This window comes from Misgurnus anguillicaudatus, chromosome 21 (genome assembly GCF_027580225.2).
Source record: "Misgurnus anguillicaudatus chromosome 21, ASM2758022v2, whole genome shotgun sequence".
Taxonomy (NCBI): domain Eukaryota; kingdom Metazoa; phylum Chordata; class Actinopteri; order Cypriniformes; family Cobitidae; genus Misgurnus; species Misgurnus anguillicaudatus.
The window spans coordinates 10,234,137-10,254,761 of record NC_073357.2 but is presented as its reverse complement, the minus strand read 5'-3'; the positions used below and the strand labels follow the sequence as shown (position 1 = coordinate 10,254,761).

The 20,625-nt window shown below is 41.8% G+C and overlaps 1 protein-coding gene across 2 annotated transcripts in view; it reads left to right on the top strand.

Moving 5' to 3' along the window:
• pcsk6 (proprotein convertase subtilisin/kexin type 6) overlaps positions 1–19,318 on the top strand; it is a 123,385-nt gene extending 104,067 nt beyond the window's left edge. For both annotated transcript variants that reach the window (XM_073859192.1, XM_073859193.1), the window contains 2 exons: positions 1,590–1,695; positions 18,655–19,318. In XM_073859192.1, the coding sequence (XP_073715293.1) occupies positions 1,590–1,695; positions 18,655–18,755 (207 nt within the window). In that variant the 3' untranslated portion in view covers positions 18,756–19,318. The remainder of the gene's footprint in view (positions 1–1,589; positions 1,696–18,654) is intronic.
• The last annotated feature ends 1,307 nt before the right edge of the window (positions 19,319–20,625 follow it).

Genomic DNA, 20,625 nt, shown 5'->3' with positions numbered 1-20,625 from the left:
TAAATATTTAAACATACAAATATATCAAATGAAAAAAAAAAACTATAATAGTGGAATTACAGATTACTGTAAAACTCGTCAGGAAAGCGTCATTGGCAGGGAAATGTTTTCTCTTTAAGGCGGAGTCCACGATGTTTGAAAAACGCGTTGGAAAAGGAGACGGGCCGACTACCAAAACACACTTATAGCCAATCAAATCAAATCAAATGCCGGGTTGCGTATGTGTGGGGCAGGTCTATCAACAGAAGGTCCAGATTCTATTGGGGTAGGGGTGTGTTTGTTTAGGTGATTTCAAATATCAACATTGGCTTTCAAACATCGTGGACTCTGCCTTTAATTTACCAGATAACTCGTCAATAGCGGGAAAACAGTTAAAATTGTAAATAATATTTTAAATATTATAAAGGATAGAAAAATGTAAGACTTTTAAAAAATTATCAACTTTATATCAAACAATTTTGAGACATTATCTGTTTTCTCAAAAAACCATTATGATCATATTGTTGATATTGTGTCAATCAAAAACTCCTGCATCATTATATATTATACAGTACTTAAATTTTAAGAATTAAACTCTTTTGCTCTGAAAATAATGGACAGGACTTGGCGGATACAGAATGCTGAGGTGTTTATATGGGGCAGTTGGGGGACAGATTTAATGCGCTCTAAACCAAGTTCAGCCCCATAAACGTGGGTCCAATATCCCATTAATGGCACAATATGACTCATGTCATCTTACGTTCTCAGTTAAAGCCAGAGTTTAAAAGAAGTGCTGTGAAGAATTAGAGTGGCATTAAAATGTATTCCCAGAAAGCACTGCAGCGGTTGGTAGTACTTGTAAACATTATATACAGGCATTTTTTGAACTGAAGAACATGAGGTTGCATTACAGAATTCCTGGTATTTTGGTAATTTACCAAAATTATTGTGTGAAAGAAGCTATTGATTGATATAAGTTATTTGAATTGTTCAAGACAAATCAAATACATGAAGACATCTTTCATCTATTTTCTATGTTTAGCTCAATGTAGAAAATGGTTCAGAAAAATCTGAATACCTTCATTCATGTTTATTTCAGGATGAGACTATTAACCAAAAATAACAACTCCATAGGTCAATGTAGGCTATGTTTTTAGGGATAAGCACCCTCTACCGTCCAGCAGCTTATTACGACCTGTGTTTACGTTTCAAGGTTGTTTGCCTTATGCGTCAGATCAAGATGCATTTTTAATTTTCTGCATTTGTAAAACTAGAAATGGTTTCATAAACAGTTATGTTTAATATGGAATATTTGTACTTTTGAAAAAAAGTGACCGTTTTGTATGCTGTGTTTTATATTATATGCATTAAAAGAATTGGATATTTGCTCAAAATGCCTGGATAGTGTAATGTGTAATATAAATATCATTTAATCCTGACGGTTTAAACAGAAAATCATATCCAAATACATGTCATCACTGCAAAATATATCCCATTAAATAACTTCATACCTGAAAATATCAAGTGTCACCTGTTTATGTTATGTATACCAGCAACAGAAGATACTTGTGTGCCATGTTTATCGGTTTCTTTTCCTTCTCAGATGTGAGGAGAACTGTGTAAGTTGTCAGGGTCCTGGAACAAGTTGCACACAATGCAAGGATGGATACAGCCTCGTAAGCCGGACGTGCATTGTGAACGCCACATGTAACAATGGTAGGTTCCTGTACGCAGCCATCACTGTGAATATTAGATATAGGATTAGACCTCATTAGTAAAACTGCTTGCACAGGATATGGCTTGACCTGTAAATCTCTCACCCTCAGCATATGAAATGTACATTTTATTTTTTGCCATGGGAATTGTAAGGAATTTAATGATTCGGTGGCTTCATTACAGAACTCTAGAAGTCTATCTTATCTGTCATTAACAAAGGTTATTTGAGGATTTTATTTCAAACATTTAACTCTTCAAATCTTAACTCAATCGCTGCCAAAAATGTTTGTGCCTTCCAGGAAAATTTTCTTCTATAAACATATAAACATACAAATATATCAAATGAAAGACCAGACCCTCTGCTTTAAAACAAACAAAACGTGAAAAAAGTTTCATCCTAACTTTATTTGTTCTCTTTTTACAACCTCTTAAATATGTGTAGGTTTCTTCAAAAAATCAGATTCAGAATGATTATCAAAACATACACAGAGTTTATTTGTAAATTTCGTTTTTGCTTCAGTTTTTTATAAATTGGAAAATTGGCCATCTAGAGCATAATAGTGGTATTACAGATTACCATAAAAACTGATCAGTAAACCGCCATTGGCAGGGAAATGTTTTCTCTTAATTGGCGAGATAACTCTGTCAATGGCGGGGAAAGAGTTAAAGAAATTACAAATTAGAGTTTTGTCGTCATAGAGGTTTTGAATAACTTGAGGTCAACTCAATGACTTTCTTTTGTGAAAACATTTAACGAATGTTGGCCTATATCAGTGGTGGAGAATCTAGTGTCCAGTTGCAGGAAAATCCTGCAGGGTTTCCCTGAGGGAGTAAAAATTCCTAAGGAAAGGGATTTCTTAACAACCCCCCCCCCCCCGTATTTTTTATAAGTTGCCAGCCAGCGCCAGGAAGACCTTGCATCAGCAGGTACCGTTTTTTTCGGACTATAAGTCGCATCAGTCAAAAAATGCATAATGAAGAGGAAAAAACTATATATAAGTCGCACTGGACAATAAGTCGCATTTATTTAGAAAATTATTATTCTTTTGGGGGACATTTTGTTTGTTAAGTCTTTCTCCGTTGTCTTTAAGTCAATGTTTCAGTTAACAGTTTTTTTCAGGGGTAGGCTACAGGAGCAACATATAGCGCCCTCTCATGGCTTTAGACAGTAATGTTTTCCTTTGGTTCATGTTAGTCAGTATGAATTAATTTTGACATATAAGTCACACCTGACTATAAGTCGCAGGACCAGCCAAACTATGAAAAAAAAGTGCGACTTATAGTCCGGAAAATACGGTACTGTTGTTTCAAAGAAAACTATAAGGAATACACTGAACCGCCATGGTATCCATGCACACTCACCACGCAAAACTCCATTGCTGAACAAAAGGCATGTTGAGGCTCGGTTAAAGTTTGCGAAAGAGCATTTGGAGAAGCCTGTGGATTATTGGGAGACTATAGTATGGTCAGATGAAAGCAAAATTGAACTTTTTGGCAGTCATTCTACACACCATGTTTGGAGAAGAAATGGCACTGCCCACCACCCCAAGAACACCATATCAACAGTTAAGTTTGGCGGTGGACGCATCATGGTTTGGGACTGCTTTTCAGCAAGACTTTATATTATTGAAGGCAGGATGAATGGAGAAATGTACCGGGACATTCTGGATAAAAATCTGCTGCCATCTACCAGAAAGCTGAAAATGAAAAGAGGGTGGACATTTCAGCAAGACACTGATCCCAAACACAAGGCCAAGGAAACAATGAAGTGGTCAGTCAATAAGCTCACCTAAATCCCATAGAAAATCTATGAAGAGAACTGAAAATCAAAGTCCATAAAAGAGGCCCAAGGAATCATCAAGATTTGAAGACCATTTATGTGGAAAAATGGGCCAGAATCACACCTGAGCAATGCAGATGACTGGTCTTTCCATACAAGAGGCGTCTAGAAGCTGTAATCAACAACAAATGCTTTTCTACAAAGCATTAAATAATTTTGCTCAATACTTATTCCCTGTATCATTTCACTTTATTTATTATGACTCAACTTGTTATCTTATTTTCCCTGCTGTACCAAGTTTTCACTATTCCGAACAGGTCTGTTTCAAATCAAGAAAATTTCTTCTCAGCTCTTGTTTTCGACAGAACGTTCGTAATATGTTTTCATAGACACATTATCCAGGCAGTTGTCGTGTTGTCACACTTCAACAAGCTGTTTCTCTGCTGTCTACCAGACACTTACAGTATTTTTTTGCAGTTGCTATTTCCAAAGGTCTGTCATTCACCTTCATCTCTCATTAGCTATTGTGAAAGTACTGACGTAATCATACCAGAAAAATGAAATCCTAAATACTGAGCAGATCAGGAGGTGTAAGATTTGATCTGTAAGCATCACACATGACATGATAATCTGAGTTTAACATCGGATCTAGGTCTTGGACGCGATTTTCTCTTTGAGATATTTACTTATGAGGCAAATAGCCGTATAATAAGCAGGATAATGTACAGGCAACAGGTTGTTATCACAAAATAATAACCTGCTGCCTACTGTATACATTATCCCTTACCTAAATTTTTATATATGTACAGTTATGTTCTAAATAATAGCAGTGCCACATCAGCAACCTGATAAACCATTTTTATTCGTAGTAGTAATATTTCTTCATTGGAAATTATTTACTTACAGATGTAGTAGTGTAATAGAAAAACAATAGACCCATTTGTAATGATATTTACAATACTTGTTCGGAGTTATAGACTCATTTATTGAAAGTGGCATGATCAAAATAATAGCAGTGTGAAGTTTAATTAGGGGTCAAGCCCTGAAGGGGCGAAGACCCCTATTGTATTTGTTAGTTTTCTTATAATAATTATTATTCTGCTTCTTCTTCTTCTTCTTCTTCCGCTATTGCGGTCTATGGTAGCCCATAGAACCGTACGTAGGAAAGTTATGAAATTTGGCACACTGATAAAGGACAGTCCAATGTGTCCCCATATCAAATTTGGAGTCTGTATGTCTAACCCGCTAGCGCCACCAACAGTCCAAAGTTGCACTTACGTTTTTGCTTATAACTTCTGATCCGTAAGCCCTAGAAATAAAATTCTTGCTTCCTCTGATTCCTTGGCTCAAAACGATTCGACTGGACCCTATGACGTCATTTTCCGTCATGAAAAATTTTCCGCCATTTTGAATTATTCGTAAAACCTACTTTTGCGAACTCGTCCTAGAGCTTTTGCCCGAATTCGACGAAAATCGGTATGTAGCATCTACAGACCCTCACGGCAAAAAGTTATGGAATTCATGTCAATTCGTCAATCCGTTTACGTAAACCGCATCAACGAATTTTACGTAGAGCGCAAAAAAACGGATTTGAGGCTGTATCTTTGGCAAACGTAAGCCTATTGACACGATACTTGGTAATTGTGATGCCAGTCAGGAACTACGGGTGCATGCAGAGTTTCGTCACAGCGCCACCTAGTGGTCAGACTTATGCTTTACATGCCTATAACTTTGGCTCTGATTGACGTATTTTTACGGGACTTGTTTTTTTGGAGTTCTGAATAGTTGCTGAGTCCAACGATACCAAACATGCCAGAATTCGCCTTACGGTTAACCCTGCGCAGCAAAATAGCGCTTAAAAAACACGTGTGAATATCTCCGCGAGCGTTTTTCCGATCGACTCGAAAACACCATAGGAAGAAACGTCTCGGTTACGTATGTAACCCTCGTTCCCTGAAGGAAGGGAACGGAGACGTCACGTCGTGACCGACGAATTGGGAACCGCTCCGCGGTGGCAAATCTACTTCGAGAAGCTATTAAAAAGGCCAATGAAATTGGCATGCAGATTATTTGCACCTGCTGCGCTGCCCAGCCGCGCGGGTATATAATGAGAGGCAGGTGCAGTAATCAAATCAGCTTTTTTTCGCTGAGAAGCCGGCAAAATAAAGGGGCCGGCCGACTCAGCAGTGGAACAGCAACTGTGGCGACGGACATGACGTCTCCGTTCCCTTACTTCAGGGAACGGGGGTTAGATACGTAACCGAGACATTCCCTTTCAGTCGGTCATAACGACTTCACGGCATGACCGACGAATTGGGAATCCCTACTAAAGCACCACTGGAGCTGACCCTTCCAGTGCCTGCGTAAAACCTTCCGTCTTCACTTTACGAGAGGCGGAACCTGGGCTTACAGCAGAAGGCCGGTCACTACTTGTTCCTAAACCCACGATAGTGAACTAGGCAAACTGGGAAGCGAATCCAGCCTGGGCGGAACTAGGAGACGCTGCGGAGCCAACCCAGAGGAGATTGTACGAATGGGTGGCGAAAATAGCCCATAGGTCTATGACGTGACTCTCATAACTATATTTATACTAGAGAGAGAGCAGAGCGGGCTCTGCAAGGGAAACGTGGCAGATTAGCTCCACGGAAATACGCGCATAGGACACCTCACGGGGGCGCTATACGGGGGCCTAGCCAAACACAGGTCTTCAGGAATACAGCTAATGAGAGGCTGACAGCCGATGCTCCGCAACATCGACTGAAAAGGCGATGGAGGAAAGGCAAAACCTTATTTTGTGACGTTTTGACCTTATGGCCTTCCATATTGGCGCAGTCGTTCAGCACCAAAACGGAGGCTGCAAGCCGACACAGGAGCCGACTCTGAGTGTTTCTACCGGTTTAAGGAGAGAACACGAGAGGATACCGGCTCAATACGAACACTGTAAAATCTGGTGAACGTGTTAGGTGTCGCCCAGCCAGCCGCTCTACAAATGTCTGCTAGCGAGGAACCACGAGCAAATGCCCAAGATGATGCCACACTTCTAGTAGAGTGGGCTCTCAAATTAAAGGGGCAAGGGACACCCTGCTTTTCATACGCGAGGGCGATAGTGTCTACAATCCAATGAGACATCCTCTGCTTAGTGACAGCCTTCCCTTTCTGCTGACCACCGTAACAGACAAAGAGCTGCTCTGAGGTTCTAAAGCTTTGAGTTCGGTCCACATATACACGCAAAGCGCGCACAGGGCATAACAAAGCCATGGCTGGGTCTGCTTCCTCCTGGGGCAGAGCTTGTAAGTTCACCACTTGATCCTTAAAAGGAGTGGTGGGAACTTTGGGCACGTAGCCGGGCCTGGGTCTCAATGTTACACTGATATTAGCGGGCCCGAACTGAAGGCACGAATCGTTGACCGAGAATGCATGAAGATCCCCTATCCGTTTAACCGAAGCCAGTGCAAGAAGAGTTAAAGTTTTCATTGTGAGAAATTTGATACTCACAGAATGCAGAGGCTCGAATGGGGCAAGCTGGAGTGTTTTCAGCACCATGGACAAGTCCCACGGAGGAATAGAGGGTGGGCGAGAAGGATTCAGCCTTCGTGCACCTCTTAGGAATTTAATAACTAGATCGTGCTGACCCACAGATTTACCGTTTATCGGCGAGTGGTGCGCGGATATTGCCGCGATATCTACTTTAATGGTAGAAGGTGACAGCCTCTTCTCCAGACGATGCTGAAGATACGAAAGCACGACTCTAATAGAGCATTCTCGGGGGTCCTCTGACTGTGAAGCACACCAAACAACGAACAGGTTCCATTTAAGCTTATAAGCCTGTCTAGTAGACTGCGCTCGCGCCGCAAAAATAGTATTAGATACCGCTTGCGGTAAATCATTTAGAACCTCCGTAAGTGCCATAATGTGCCCCCTTCTTGAGAAAGAAGGTCCTTCTTCAGGGGAATCTTCCAGGGAGGGGCTGTCGCGAGGAGCGCGAGTTCTGGAAACCAATTCCTGGTTGCCCAATACGGCGCGACTAAGAGAATGCGCTCCTCGTCCTCCCTGACTTTGCACAGTGTTTGCGCAATGAGGCTCACTGGGGGGAAGGCGTATTTGCGTAAACCCCGCGGCCAGCTGTGTGCCAGTGCATCCACCCCGAGAGTTCCCTCGTTCAGTGAATAGAACAGGCGACAATGTGTCGTTTCTGGGGAGGCAAACAGATCTACCTGTGCTTTGCCGAAACGTTTCCAAATTAGCTGAACCGTCTGGGGGTGGAGCCGCCATTCGCCAGGACGCGCCGCTCGTGAGAGCGCATCTGCCGCTGTATTGAGCGACCCTGGGATGTGAATGGCACGAAGAGACCTCAGATTCTTCTGACTCCAAAGGAGGAGATGACGGGCGAGATGCGACAGGTGACGAGAGCGCAAACCGCCTTGGCGATTGATATACGCAACAGTCGCAATGTTGTCGGTGCGAATTAATACATCCTTGTCTCAAAGCTCGTTGCTGAAACGAATGAGAGCGAGATGCACAGCCAACAACTCGAGGCAATTTATATGCCAGCGTCTCTGGAATGTCGTCCAGACACCCGAAACTGCAGGCCCGTCGTACGTGGCTCCCCATCCCGTGTTGGAGGCATCCGTGTACACAATGGCATGCCTGGAGACCTGTTTTAATGATACCCCTGCTCTGAGGAATGACGGGTCTAACCACGGAGTGAAATGGAGACGGCACGTCGGTGTGATCGTTACGCGGTGCGCGCCGGTGAGCCACGCTCTCCTCGGGATTCGGTCGTGAAGCCAACGCTGAAGCGGTCTCATATGGAGCAGCCCGAGCGGTGTCACGGCCGCTGCTGCCGCCATATGACCCAGGAGCTTCTGAAATTGTTTCAGAGGGACCGCGCTCTTGCCATTGAATGAATTTAGACAAGTCAGAATGGATTGCACACGCGCTTCTGTTAGACGTGCGGTTAAATTGACCGAATCCAGTTCCATACCGAGAAAAGAGATCCTCTGCGTGGGGCAAAGTTTGCTCTTTTCCCAGTTGACCTGAAGACCGAGACGGGCGAGGTGTTTTAACACACGGTCCGTGTGATCGCAAAGCATCTGACGGGACTGGGCTATTATTAACCAATCGTCGAGATACGCTAGAATGCGCACACCGTTCTCTCTCAGGGGTTTTAATGCCCCCTCGACTACTTTCGTGAAAACACGGGGAGAGAGAGAAAGCCCGAACGGTAAGACTTTGTACTGATATGCCCGCCCCTCGAACGCGAAGCGGAGAAACGGCCTGTGTCGAGGAAGTATCGAGACATGAAAGTACGCGTCCTTCAGATCGATGGCTGCGAACCAATCGTTTGGACGAATGCATTGAAATATGCTCTTGTGCGTCAGCATTTTGAATGGCAACTTGTGAAGCGCTCGATTCAGTAAACGCAGGTCCAGGATCGGTCGCAACCCGCCGCTTTTCTTGGGTACAATGAAATAAGGGCTGTAATACCCAGATTTCATCTCGGCTGGAGGGATCGGTTCGATCGCATCTTTCGCCAAAAGAACAGCGATCTCGGCACGGAGAACATGCGCGTCGGCGTATTTCACCGTAGTAAACCGAATGCCCGCAAATTTGGGAGGGCGCCGGGCGAATTGAATCGCGTAGCCGAGACGAATCGTGCGTAAAAGCCATCTCGACGGGCTGGGAAGCGCTTCCCACGCCCCCAGATACCGAGCGAGGGGAATTAACGGCACGATCGGAGTACCCGCGGCGAGGGGAGCGGATGTAACGGTTGCTGCGCTCTCTGTGATAACAGCAACGGAGGTGTTGTGAGGTGTGCCACTCACCTTTTTCCCCTGATGGGGGGCAGCGCTGGGGAGATCTTGATGTAGAAGACTCACCCGTCGTGACACACCCGGTGGCGAAAGAGGAGGAGGAGGACATAGGGCTTTGTGCCCGTCCGTAGCTCTCACGCTCCTCTGAAGACCTGGAGAAGGAAGAGGAATTCGCTCTTTTTGTGGTTTTGTGGGTGCCGGCTGAAAAGCCGGCGGAACAGAAAAAAAACTGAAACCAAGGATTCCCCACCCGGCCCTCCTCCGGTGGGGGGAGTGGTGCCTTCACCATCTCCCGTAGAGCGATCCCCCCCATCTCCAGGTCGCCCGTCTCAGGGTCGTTTAGCCTTACGTTTACCACCTCTTTTGGCAGGCTGCTGAGCGGGCGGGGCGGGCTGCTGGCGGCCGGTTCCTCGCTTCCTAGAAGAAGTGCCCCGAGGAGGAACGGGGGCGGCCGCCGCAGGACGCCCTCGGCGAGAGGCAGACTGAGGTGCCGACGTCGAAGGGGCAGATGGACGTTTCCGACGCGGCAGGATCTTTGCAATGGCCTCAGTCTGTTTCTGAGCGGTGGAAACCGCCTGTGCAAAGTTTTCCACCCTCTCGCCGAACAGGCCGGCCTGGGACACCGGAGCATCTAGGAGCTTAATACGGTCCTGCTCCCGCATGTCGGCCAGGCACAGCCAGAGATGGCGGTCCTGGACCACCAAAGTGGACATCGCACGTCCGACCGCCCGTGCGGTGACCTTAGTGGCTCTAAGCGCCAAGTCAGTAGCCGCACGGAGCTCTTTAAATGCGGCCGAATCGTGACCACCCTCGTCCAGGTCACGCAGTGCCTTAGCCTGGTGTACCTGAAGTAATGCCATGGCATGGATGGCAGAGGCCGCTTCCCCACAAGCACGGTAGGCACATCCTGTTAGTGCAGAGGAGTACCTACATGCCCGCGAGGGGAGGGTCGGCCGATCTCGCCAATGGGAAGAGGACCCGGCCGGACACAGTTGCATCGCGACGGGACGCTCAACCGGGGGGAGATCGGTGTACCCTCTAGCGGCCCCGCCGTCGAGGGTGGTGAGGGGTGAGGGCTGATATGGCCGCTTCCGGGAGGAAAAAGGATTTTTCCACGACCGTGTCAGTTCCTCATGAACCTCGGGAAAGAAAGGCACTGGTGGCTGGGTCTGCTCTGTTCTAGCAGACCCGAAGTACCAATCATCTAGGCGGGATGGCTCGGGTGGAGATGGTTGACGCCACTCCACTCCGACCGTACCCGCCGCCCGAGCGAGCATGGCCGTCATCTCGGGGTCGAGCGCAGTGCCCCCTAACTGTCCCGAAGGAGGCAGAGGGTCAGACTCAACGTCCGAGAGAGACGGCCCCCCCTCCGATGCTGCTGACGAGACAGAATCCCGTGTGGTGCCAGCGGTCCCCGAGGGCAACGTAGAACACGCGCTCCCGGTTTCCATTGGCACCTCCGGCTGTGGATCAGGGTGCTGAACTTCACTGCCACCGTCGGTGGACTTATTCAGCACCGTGATGCGCAAGTCGTCCTTCGCAAGCATCACGGCCACCTTCTTAGCGCCGGATGGCTTGGAAGGGGGGCGGCGGTCCCGGAGGTACGCCACCCGACTGCGCAGATCCACCACAGTCATGTTCAGACAAACCTGACATGTACTGTCGCGAAGCGCTGCCTCCGCATGCTCAAGCCCCAAGCATGAGAGGCAACGATCGTGGCCGTCACGAGGATTCATATACAGTCCGCATCCGGACGATGCACACGGTCGGAATGTCATCCTGAAAAGGACGCCACCCGACCTGTGACACGAGAGAACGGCTGCCTTTACAAAGGCACAAGTTCAAGCTCGTGTTGCTCTTTTAGGGAATTCACTCTTTAGATGTAATGCGTGAGTTGATGAAGCACGCAGGGGAGAGGCAACGACACACTCAAATAAAATCAAAAGATAGAAATTAAAGAGGTGGAACAAAATGCGAGTCTCCGCTGAGGTGCTGTCTGTCCTACCAACTTCGACACACACAGAGGTCCCAGAAAGGATTGCTTCTCAAGAGCAGAATGCTGCCGGCTTCGAAGCGAAAAGCTGATTTGATTACTGCACCTGCCTCTCATTATATACCCGCGCGGCTGGGCAGCGCAGCAGGTGCAAATAATCTGCATGCCAATTTCATTGGCCTTTTTAATAGCTTCTCGAAGTAGATTTGCCACCGCGGAGCGGTTCCCAATTCGTCGGTCACGACGTGACGTCGTAGTGACCGACTGAAAGGGAACTAACCTTACCTTCTGAACAAAAAGTTCTATTGGCGTTATATTAAAATTTTCATCAGAAATGGCCGAAAATTGCAAAAAACTAAAAATTTCCTTCAAATTTTGTGTATTTTACACATAAATGGTTGTAACTTCGTAACGAAAATATATTTTTTCACCAGATTTGATATGCTGATGCATGAGCACATTCTGAGGCTACACAAAAAAAATTGTATGCTTGCACCACTAGATGGCCTTATAATTAAACAAAACATTTGATAACAAGCCAGCCTTATGGTCATACAACTGTTTCTTCACTAAACTAAAGTGTATAGACATAAAACTAGCTAGATGTAACACAATCATGACCTGATGTTGCATGCACAAATTTGTCATTGCGCCACCTAGTGGTTTTGAGATAGAAATATGGTATTTTTGCCTAAAACTACTGCAATAACACATCTAAAACCATGAGTCATCATGGATTATTCCTTTCATGGCTTTGATTATGATCACTGGTGGTTGCCAATTCACTCCCTAGCAACCATTGAGAATACCTTATTAACCGTTTTTGCAAAAGCTATATCTCTGCATCAGAACATTGTAAAGACAAAGGGATGGTCTCTTTTGACTAATTAAACTTGTTATAACATGATGTGACCCATGTTTTGCCACTGCAAACACCACTCACATGTCCTTCAGTGCTCTAATGTTCCATGATTGTCAATAACAGAAGAACGATTGCAGTAGACAAGAACTTAAATTATTTTTGTTGATAACTTTTTTGTTTTTTCATCTAAAATTATTAGGTTTACCTAGGTTCTTCAATCTGCTTATCCAATCTCAATTTTACATCCTTTTGTGCCCTTTTCGGCTTGACCCCGGCATTGCTGCTTGCAGCTATATTTGGAAAATGAGTTCATTCTGTGAAAAAAACATCCTCCTTTTTGTCCTTTATTAGGAAAGAGTGGAAGCAAATGTTCCACCCATTGTTATAAAATATATCTGCTGAATTTCTAAGTATAATGGACTGTCCATCATTGCTCAGAGGAACAACGCAATTTGCTTAAAAAGTTTATTTGAGAGGGGAAAACGTATAAAGAAATGCAACAACGATTATGATGCTCAACTTAAATTATCTCAAATGCTTTAAAATGGCAACAAAAACCCAAAGCACATGGAAGAAAATGAGCAACTATGGTTAATACAGATTGAAGAATAGTCAGGAATGCAAAGATTCAGCCTTTCATCACCTCTAGAAAGATCAAAGATGATCTAAAATGTGATGATCTGTAAGTACTGTGACAGTCATCTGATTGAAGCTAAGCTGTTGCAAGAATCCCCCATAAAGCACCATTGTTGAAAAAAGGCATGAGCAGAATCACATCAACAGATTAACTGGCCAAAAGAAACATGGCGTAACATTTGTGGCCTGATGAGAGTAAAATTTTTCTTTTCGGGTCAAGTGGTTATCAACAGAACCTCAGGCGACTCCCGGGTACTGAATTCAAGGCAAAGTAGACTGTAAAAACAGTTAAACATGGTGGTGCAAAACTCATGATATTGGGATGTTTTTCATTCTACCGTGTTGAGCCTATTTATCGTATACAAGGGAACATGGATCAGTTTGAATACATCAGAATACTTAAAGAGAATATGTTGCCCTTCCTGAAGAGGAAATGCCCCTAAAATGGGTTTTTGACAAGACAACAACCCAAAACACACAAGCAAGAGGGCAAAATCTTGGTTCCAGACAAAAAGGATTGAGGTTATGGAGTGGCCAGCTCAATCCCCTGATCTCTACCCCATTGAAAACAGTTTTCAGAAAACTTGTGAGGTGACATTTTTCTGACGCAAAACCTAAAAATTGACAGGAACTGTGGGTCCTGGGTTGAAATACCCGTTTCTAGGTGCCAGAAGTTGGTTGACTTGATTTGACACAGATGTACAGCAGTTATCAACAACAATGGTTATGCAACTAAATATTTATAATTAAATAGTTTAAAGTGAAGTTAAATCTTAAGAAATGTCTGTAATTTTAAGTGTCTACAGAGAAAAATATTGACTGCTATTTTTTAAACAGCTTAATATTCAATTTATTTGCTTCCCTTTAAAAGAACAAGACAGACTTGTAAATTGTGTTAATGCTTTGATTCAAATGTATTGAAAACATAACACATTCAAAATATGGAAATAAGCTCTGTTTTTAAAATTTTTGCACTATTGACTTTTATTAGTACATTGCTATTATTTTGAACATAACTGTATGTATGTATGTATGTATGCTTTTTGAATAAATGTTTTTCTCTTTTTTTTTCAAAGAGTACAGAAAAACAAACAAGATTTAGTGTTATTTGTTACCAAAAAAATTACGAGGAAATTTCAGAGAGTGTAAAAGACACAAAACAATTAAATAGGGTTCTTACAAAGGTAAAAACAACGATGTTGCAACAAATGCTGATCCATCCATGCCGCATTAATTTGATGCTTCTTTATAAAAGCTTTTACTGGGTTTTTAAATACTCTTAAACTGTTTCTTGCACAACTCACAGCTGGAAACTATAAAAGCTGATAGTAAGAGAATAGGGGATGATTGAGAGTCAAAGAACACAATGAGTAGATGGATTTCAGAACAAAGTGACGTAAAGGAACAAGTGAAAAGTCATGCAGCTCATACGTGAAAGACTTCAGGGGAGACAACAATGTGAGTAAACTCCAAAAACGCTCTGGCACAATGGCAACAGACCACTACAGTGAGCTAAATTTGGCAGGACAGACTCTTCTTGTATAAATAAAAAAAATTTTAAACTTCATTTTGTTCCAAACTTAGTTAACATAACTGTTAACATGACTGTGCTAAACAAACAAGGCTAAAAACCAACCTGGACAAGATTCAAGTTATAAGATGGAGAGAAAGTACCAAAAAGGCAAAAAAGACCTGTTAGCATTTTCAAATCATCTAAATTGTAGTTGCCTGGCTTCTGGCAAATTTTAAGGGACAGTCTACCTAAAACAAAGTACTGAAATTGTTATTAAATGTTTGACAACCACAATGCGCTTTAAATGTAAGGTTTTGTGTTGTTGTTTTTTACAACATTCCTACATCCTAAACACAACTAAAACTAATACAATTAAAAATGGGTGTGTTAGTTTCTTAGTGTGCGAATAATCAACCAATGAAAATTGCCCGAGGGGCAGGTGTACGTTTTTCATTAATAAAGCAGTATGTTTCCAATAAAGCTGCGTATACATCCATTCTTGCCTCGGCTTGTGTCTGACCCCTTTTACTTTTGATGTGGTGCTGACATCATGTGTTTATTAACCTGATTAGCACAAGTTGGATAATTCAGACTTCAAATTTTAAAGGTGCTCAAAGCGAATTCACGCGTTTAGACCATAAAACATTTTTTGTTACATACAGCAAACATCTCCTCACTATCTGCTTGCTGCCTGTCTGCTGATCAAACTGTAAAAAAAACGCGATCTCTGTAGACAGCCCAGCCTCCACAAACTGCAATACAAACAAAGTGGCCAAACCTACAAACATAAACCATAACAAAGTGTTCCAGCCAATAAATGACAAAAAGGATTTGAGGTTGGGGGTTGGGCGCGTTCATGAAAGCACGGAAGGGAGGGGGAGGAGTTAGCTACGCTCCGTTTGTTTGAAAACAGTTCAAACATCAACAAAAGTGACGTCACACAGATTCGCTTAGAGCGGCTTTAACTCTTTCGCCGCCAGCGTTTTTAAAAAAAGTTGCCCGCCAGCGTTTTTCATGATTTTCACAAAAGTTTAATGCCTTCCAAAAAATGTTCTTCTTTAACTATATAAACATACAATATACCAAATGAAAGAACAAACCCTCTGCTTTCAAACAAAAAAAAACCGTTTCATCCTACCATCAGTAGTTCTTTTGTAATCAGCTTTTGAATATGGGTAGATTTCTGCAAAAACGCCACATTTTGAGCAAAAAGCAGAGATAATTCCATTTTTGTGACGGACTTTTCATAGAGAACCCATTCAGAGCGATCTTTACAACAGACACGGACATGCAGCCGCTTGCCATAGGGCAATACTTCCGGGTTTAAAAAGTTGAGGAAGGGCCCCACCTGGTGGATAATAGCGGTATTGCGGAAAGCCGGAAATACTCGTCATTGGCAGGGAAGCGTTTTCTCTTGATTGACGAGATCTCGTCAATGGCGGCGAAAGAGTTAAGCAAAAGACACGTCTGAATCATTCAATAATCAAACTTTATCATGATGCATTACACACAAGAAAACCAATCTTGGCAAAGCTTTCTTTTAATAAATATTTATTTCATGTAAACTGTTCCTACATGTATACTTTTGCATTTTCTTGTGTACAGCAATGGATTTTAAATAAAAAAAATCAAACTCACTCAAATTCACTCTAAATATGCTGGGTTAACGCAGCAATTGGGTTGAAAAACAATTGTTTAAGAGTAGTGGTTCTAAAACTCTAGGCCGTGGCCCAGTTAATGTCATTTTATAAAATAAATGTATTTATCATAAATTCTGTGTAATTAAACCTTAGAAAAATAATACTACTAATCAACAGCACTGCATTGTATAGTTTAATATGTTTTATTTAATTCAAATTTTAAGCAGCGGTAGAGGCGGCAAGTGCGGGTGATTAACATGTTAAGTCAATGCAAAGACGGGATTAGGCATCCTGCGACGTACACGCGGCAGGGGCGCCGTTAGGGGGGGTTCAGAGTATGCCAGGCATATGGGCCCATGAGTACGCTAGGGGGCCCCACCGTCATCACTTTTCCATTTTTTTTTTATTGTACACGTTTAATTATTAACACTGTAGTAAAATGTAAAGTAAATTAATATAAAACTACTGTGAATGACTTTGTGTTAAGTAAAATTGAGACACTTTTAGCATGACCTAGTAGATGCAATTACATATTTGGCGGTTCTGGTGGTTTTTAATTTGATTGTGCGGGTATGGATATGGATATGGGTGATAGGCAACATTTTGGTTTGGGATCGGTTTGGTGTGTTTGCTATGCAAAGTAAAATATTAGGAAATAAAGGAAATATTAGCACAGCGACTGCTGACAACTATTGCATTTCTAAGACGGACAATAACTTAATAGGCGTAGTTAAAAATATTATTTTCTAAATAAACATGAAATAGGAGAATTGTCTAAGCCATAGTTGAGTTAAATTTTAAATGACTAAGAGCTGGTTTTAATGTGTCAGCGCACCATTTTCAAAGTGAAAGTGATTCATTTTTATTCAGGTTTGCAACGGAGCTTTTGCCCAATATAGTAAACTTAGTGCAGCTATTATAAGCGCTATGTCAGATTGTTTTTAACATGTATCCTAATAGAGAATGTCTGTTTTATATTTATGTTTGAGAATTTTTGTGTTTAAATATTGTTGTAATGTTGTTAATGTTTTGTTTTAATTTAATTCGATTTTAAACCGCATATATTGGGCGTTGTAATGAATTGAAGCCTAATATGACGGTACAAATGGAGTGGGCCTTAAGAGATAATTTTCGAGTTTAAATTAAGTTTTGTTTGCTTTAAAAGTTTGCTTCAAATGAATTTCGTTTAATATAATTTGTCTCTTAATTTTAATCAATGTTTTGTTGATAAGTGTTGTGAATATTAAAGAAAAACAACATTAAAAAGAACACTGTGCATCATTACGTTACAAATATAAACTACTGCAATATACTACCAAATGCCAAAACATGCAGTATTATCTTTGTATTGATATAGTTGTTGTTGTATGTGCAAAATCATATTATGGAGTATATCACTTTAATCGCTTTTCAAAAAACAGCCTTCATTGCACAGAAATTAAATTTGCATGCCCATCAGCAGCACATTTGATTGCGGTATGATTTTGACTTTTAAAAATCAACGTCATATTTAAAACTTTTGCCGATTGTGCTTTTTGCAATTTCTTTGTCACTGGCGAAGGGCGTGTGCAGTCAGTTCGTAAGAAAATGTTTAAATGGACTATAAGATCATCATCAATATGAACTCTGAAGAATGAACTATTATAGGCTAAACATAATTGTACACATTTCGCTTCTAAAACCGTGCAGGAAACTCGACTGTCGCGACTTTCAAAGCGCCTTCCATAGATTTCCATAGATTCAGAAATGCATCTCCATGCATTATTCTTCTTTTAGTGATCTATTTAAAATCAGTCACGTGAATGTTTTCTGCCTTTCCAGATTAAAATGGTAGGCTATTCGTTTTTCGAATAAATCTTTTTTTTTTGCTTCATGCGTTTATTTTTAGTTGCAAATGCGACCTGTAAAATTAAATAAACGCACTCAACTGAGTGATTTTATATAGCTACACATTATGGTATGAAAGTCATACAATCATCTAAAGGAAAGGGCCCAAAATTCTGTCTTGCATACCCCCCTTGAAACTGTTCATTGCGCCCCTGACACGCGGTAGTTATGGCGCGGAACTCGCAAATTGAGCGTTGCCACGGGAAACGCGCAAGTTGAAAAATTTAAACTTTGGCAGATTTTCATGCCGCATTAACCAATCAGGACCTTGCTGTAGTAGTGACGTGATTACAGGAAGCGAGCAGAGTCTCAGCAGAGTCGCAGAAGCCCCTCCCATGAGGCGGATTTCCGTGTGAATGACTAGAATTTCACGCACGAATGAAGCGAGTGAACGCAAATGTTCAATCACCCAACTACGCGTTTTTGCTGCCTCTACTGCGGCTGGTGTAAACGCAACAATAGAGTGTGGGCATCAGTTTTATAGGCATACATTTTGTTGTTTATTTAAACACATCTCATCAAACTACAGAAATGTGCTCGTTACTCAGTGTTAAATATATGTATATTTTGTGTGTATGTTTGTTGGTAAATGAAAGTGCGTTATTCATATACATTTGACAGTTATATGTGTATGACAGTTTATAAAGACAAATGAGGACTTAAGAGTCATTTTTAAATTAAATTTAATAAAAGGAGTGAGTCTTGCCTGTCCAGATGGTAACTGTTTCTTTCTTTCTTTCTTTCTGTCTTTCTTTCTTTTTTCTTTCTTTCTTTCTTTCTTTCTTTCTTTCTTTCGTTCTTTCTTTCTCTCTCTCTCTCTCTCTCTCTCTCTCAGCGGATGAAGTGTTCTGTGAAATGGTGAAATCGAACCGATTATGTGAGAAGAAACTCTTTCGTCAGTTCTGCTGCAGGACATGTTTGATGACTGCTGGATAAAAGAAAACACAAAAAATTGGACTGACTTCCTGTCTCTTTGGTTGTATTATGTAATGTACATTTTAAGCTAGTCATACTGTGATATTAATGAAAAATAATTATCCTCATTTTAAAAAACCCTATAAGAGTGCTGTGTGATTTAAACAAGATATATTTTTAAGAGTATCTCTTTTTCAAACATGCAGTATATGTATAAATTACTTATTTTTATTCAAAGGCATCACTAAGAAACCAATATTATAATATGATGATTGTGTATGATAAAAACCATCTGAAGCCGTGTTCTCAGAACTATCATGTGTGATTTCCAGAGAAAGTGATTACATGGATGAATGTCATCTGAAATTGTTGTTTCCAAACAGGAAGCAAAGGGAGGAAGCTGGAATGTTAAGAGATACATTTAGTGAGACCGATCTTTTGAGGTCAAAGAAGTAAAGAGTGATGTAACACTAAACATCCAGTACTGTACATTTTGAAGTGTGTTTCTAATGATTGCTGTATAATTTGAAGGTTGAACAAGTCCGTCAGTGGTCTCTCATATAAAAACCTCACTTTCTTTGTCATGGGTTTTTGATTTCTTTGGTTGTAAAAATCTTTGTTTAACTTTTTTACTAACCTTCAAGGTGCACTCACATTATCCAAACGATGCCCCCAAGTGATTGTCCCCCTCCCTACTCCCCCAGAAGCACGCACTCATACTTTTATCGATCCGAGCCCGAGTGCGCTTTCGTCATTAGAATGCAGTTGTTTTAAACAAAGCAGGAAGTAAAGCGCTCTCTTAAAGGATTAGTAAATTTTCTTAAAAATAAATTCAGATAATTTACTCACCACCATGTCATCCAGAGTGTTGGTGTCTGTCTTTGTTTATTTGAGAATTAGAGTTTATCTCTGGTCCAGTGAACCGCCAGCGCAACCTCATGCAATGCGTCATAAAGTCAAGAGGTCAAGGATGACGTATGCGAAACTACGCCCCAGTGTTTACAAGTGTGGAGAAAGAGGACCATTCTGACTTTGTTGTATGTCAAATGATACCAATTAATGTCTTCATGTCAGTTTATTGTTTAAAATGGTCCACAAATGTGCATTTCATATATGCAACACGTGACCTTTCCACGGCATTACGCACTTGCGTGGGGTCCGCTGGCGCGTCACAGGATCGGAGATAGATGAGAAGTTGTGGTTTAAAAGTGCATATTTTTTATTTTTCTTGTCAAAAATGAGAATAGTTTCGCTAGATAAGACCCTTATGCCTCGTTTGGAATCATTTAGAGTCCTTTGAAACTGCAAATTTAAACTGCATTAAAACTGTTAAGTATTAAGTGTTGGGGTCCATTAAAGTCCATTAAAATGAGAAAAATCCTGGAATGTTTTCATTTAAAAAACATAATTTTTTCTCGACTGAACAAAGAAAGACATCAATATTTTGGATGACATGGTGGTGAGTAAATTACCTGGATTTTTTTTAAGAAAATGGACTAATCCTTTAACACTGGAACCCATCGTAATGTTAAGTCTGTGTTTTTATTCGGAGTCATTTGGTGCGCAATGACACACAGCCCTCTCACATGCCATCATATTACTTTGTTGGTCTGTCACGTGTGCAGCTAAGACATTCATGTAACTCTGCATCAGAAGGTTTAAGAAGGCGGATGAAGGTGAGTGGTCGCGCAATTGATGTCTCTCCTTTTGACACTAGTCAAACGAACCAGGCTTTGGTGGTAAAGTTAGTGAGTCTTGCGAGTATGTTGTGAACATGAGCGTCTCTATTATCAAAATTCTTTTGACGTGTGTGCAGCGGGAACATATTTTGTCATGATGCACATAGATTCACATGACGCATGATGCACGTAGATTCACATGACGCACCAAA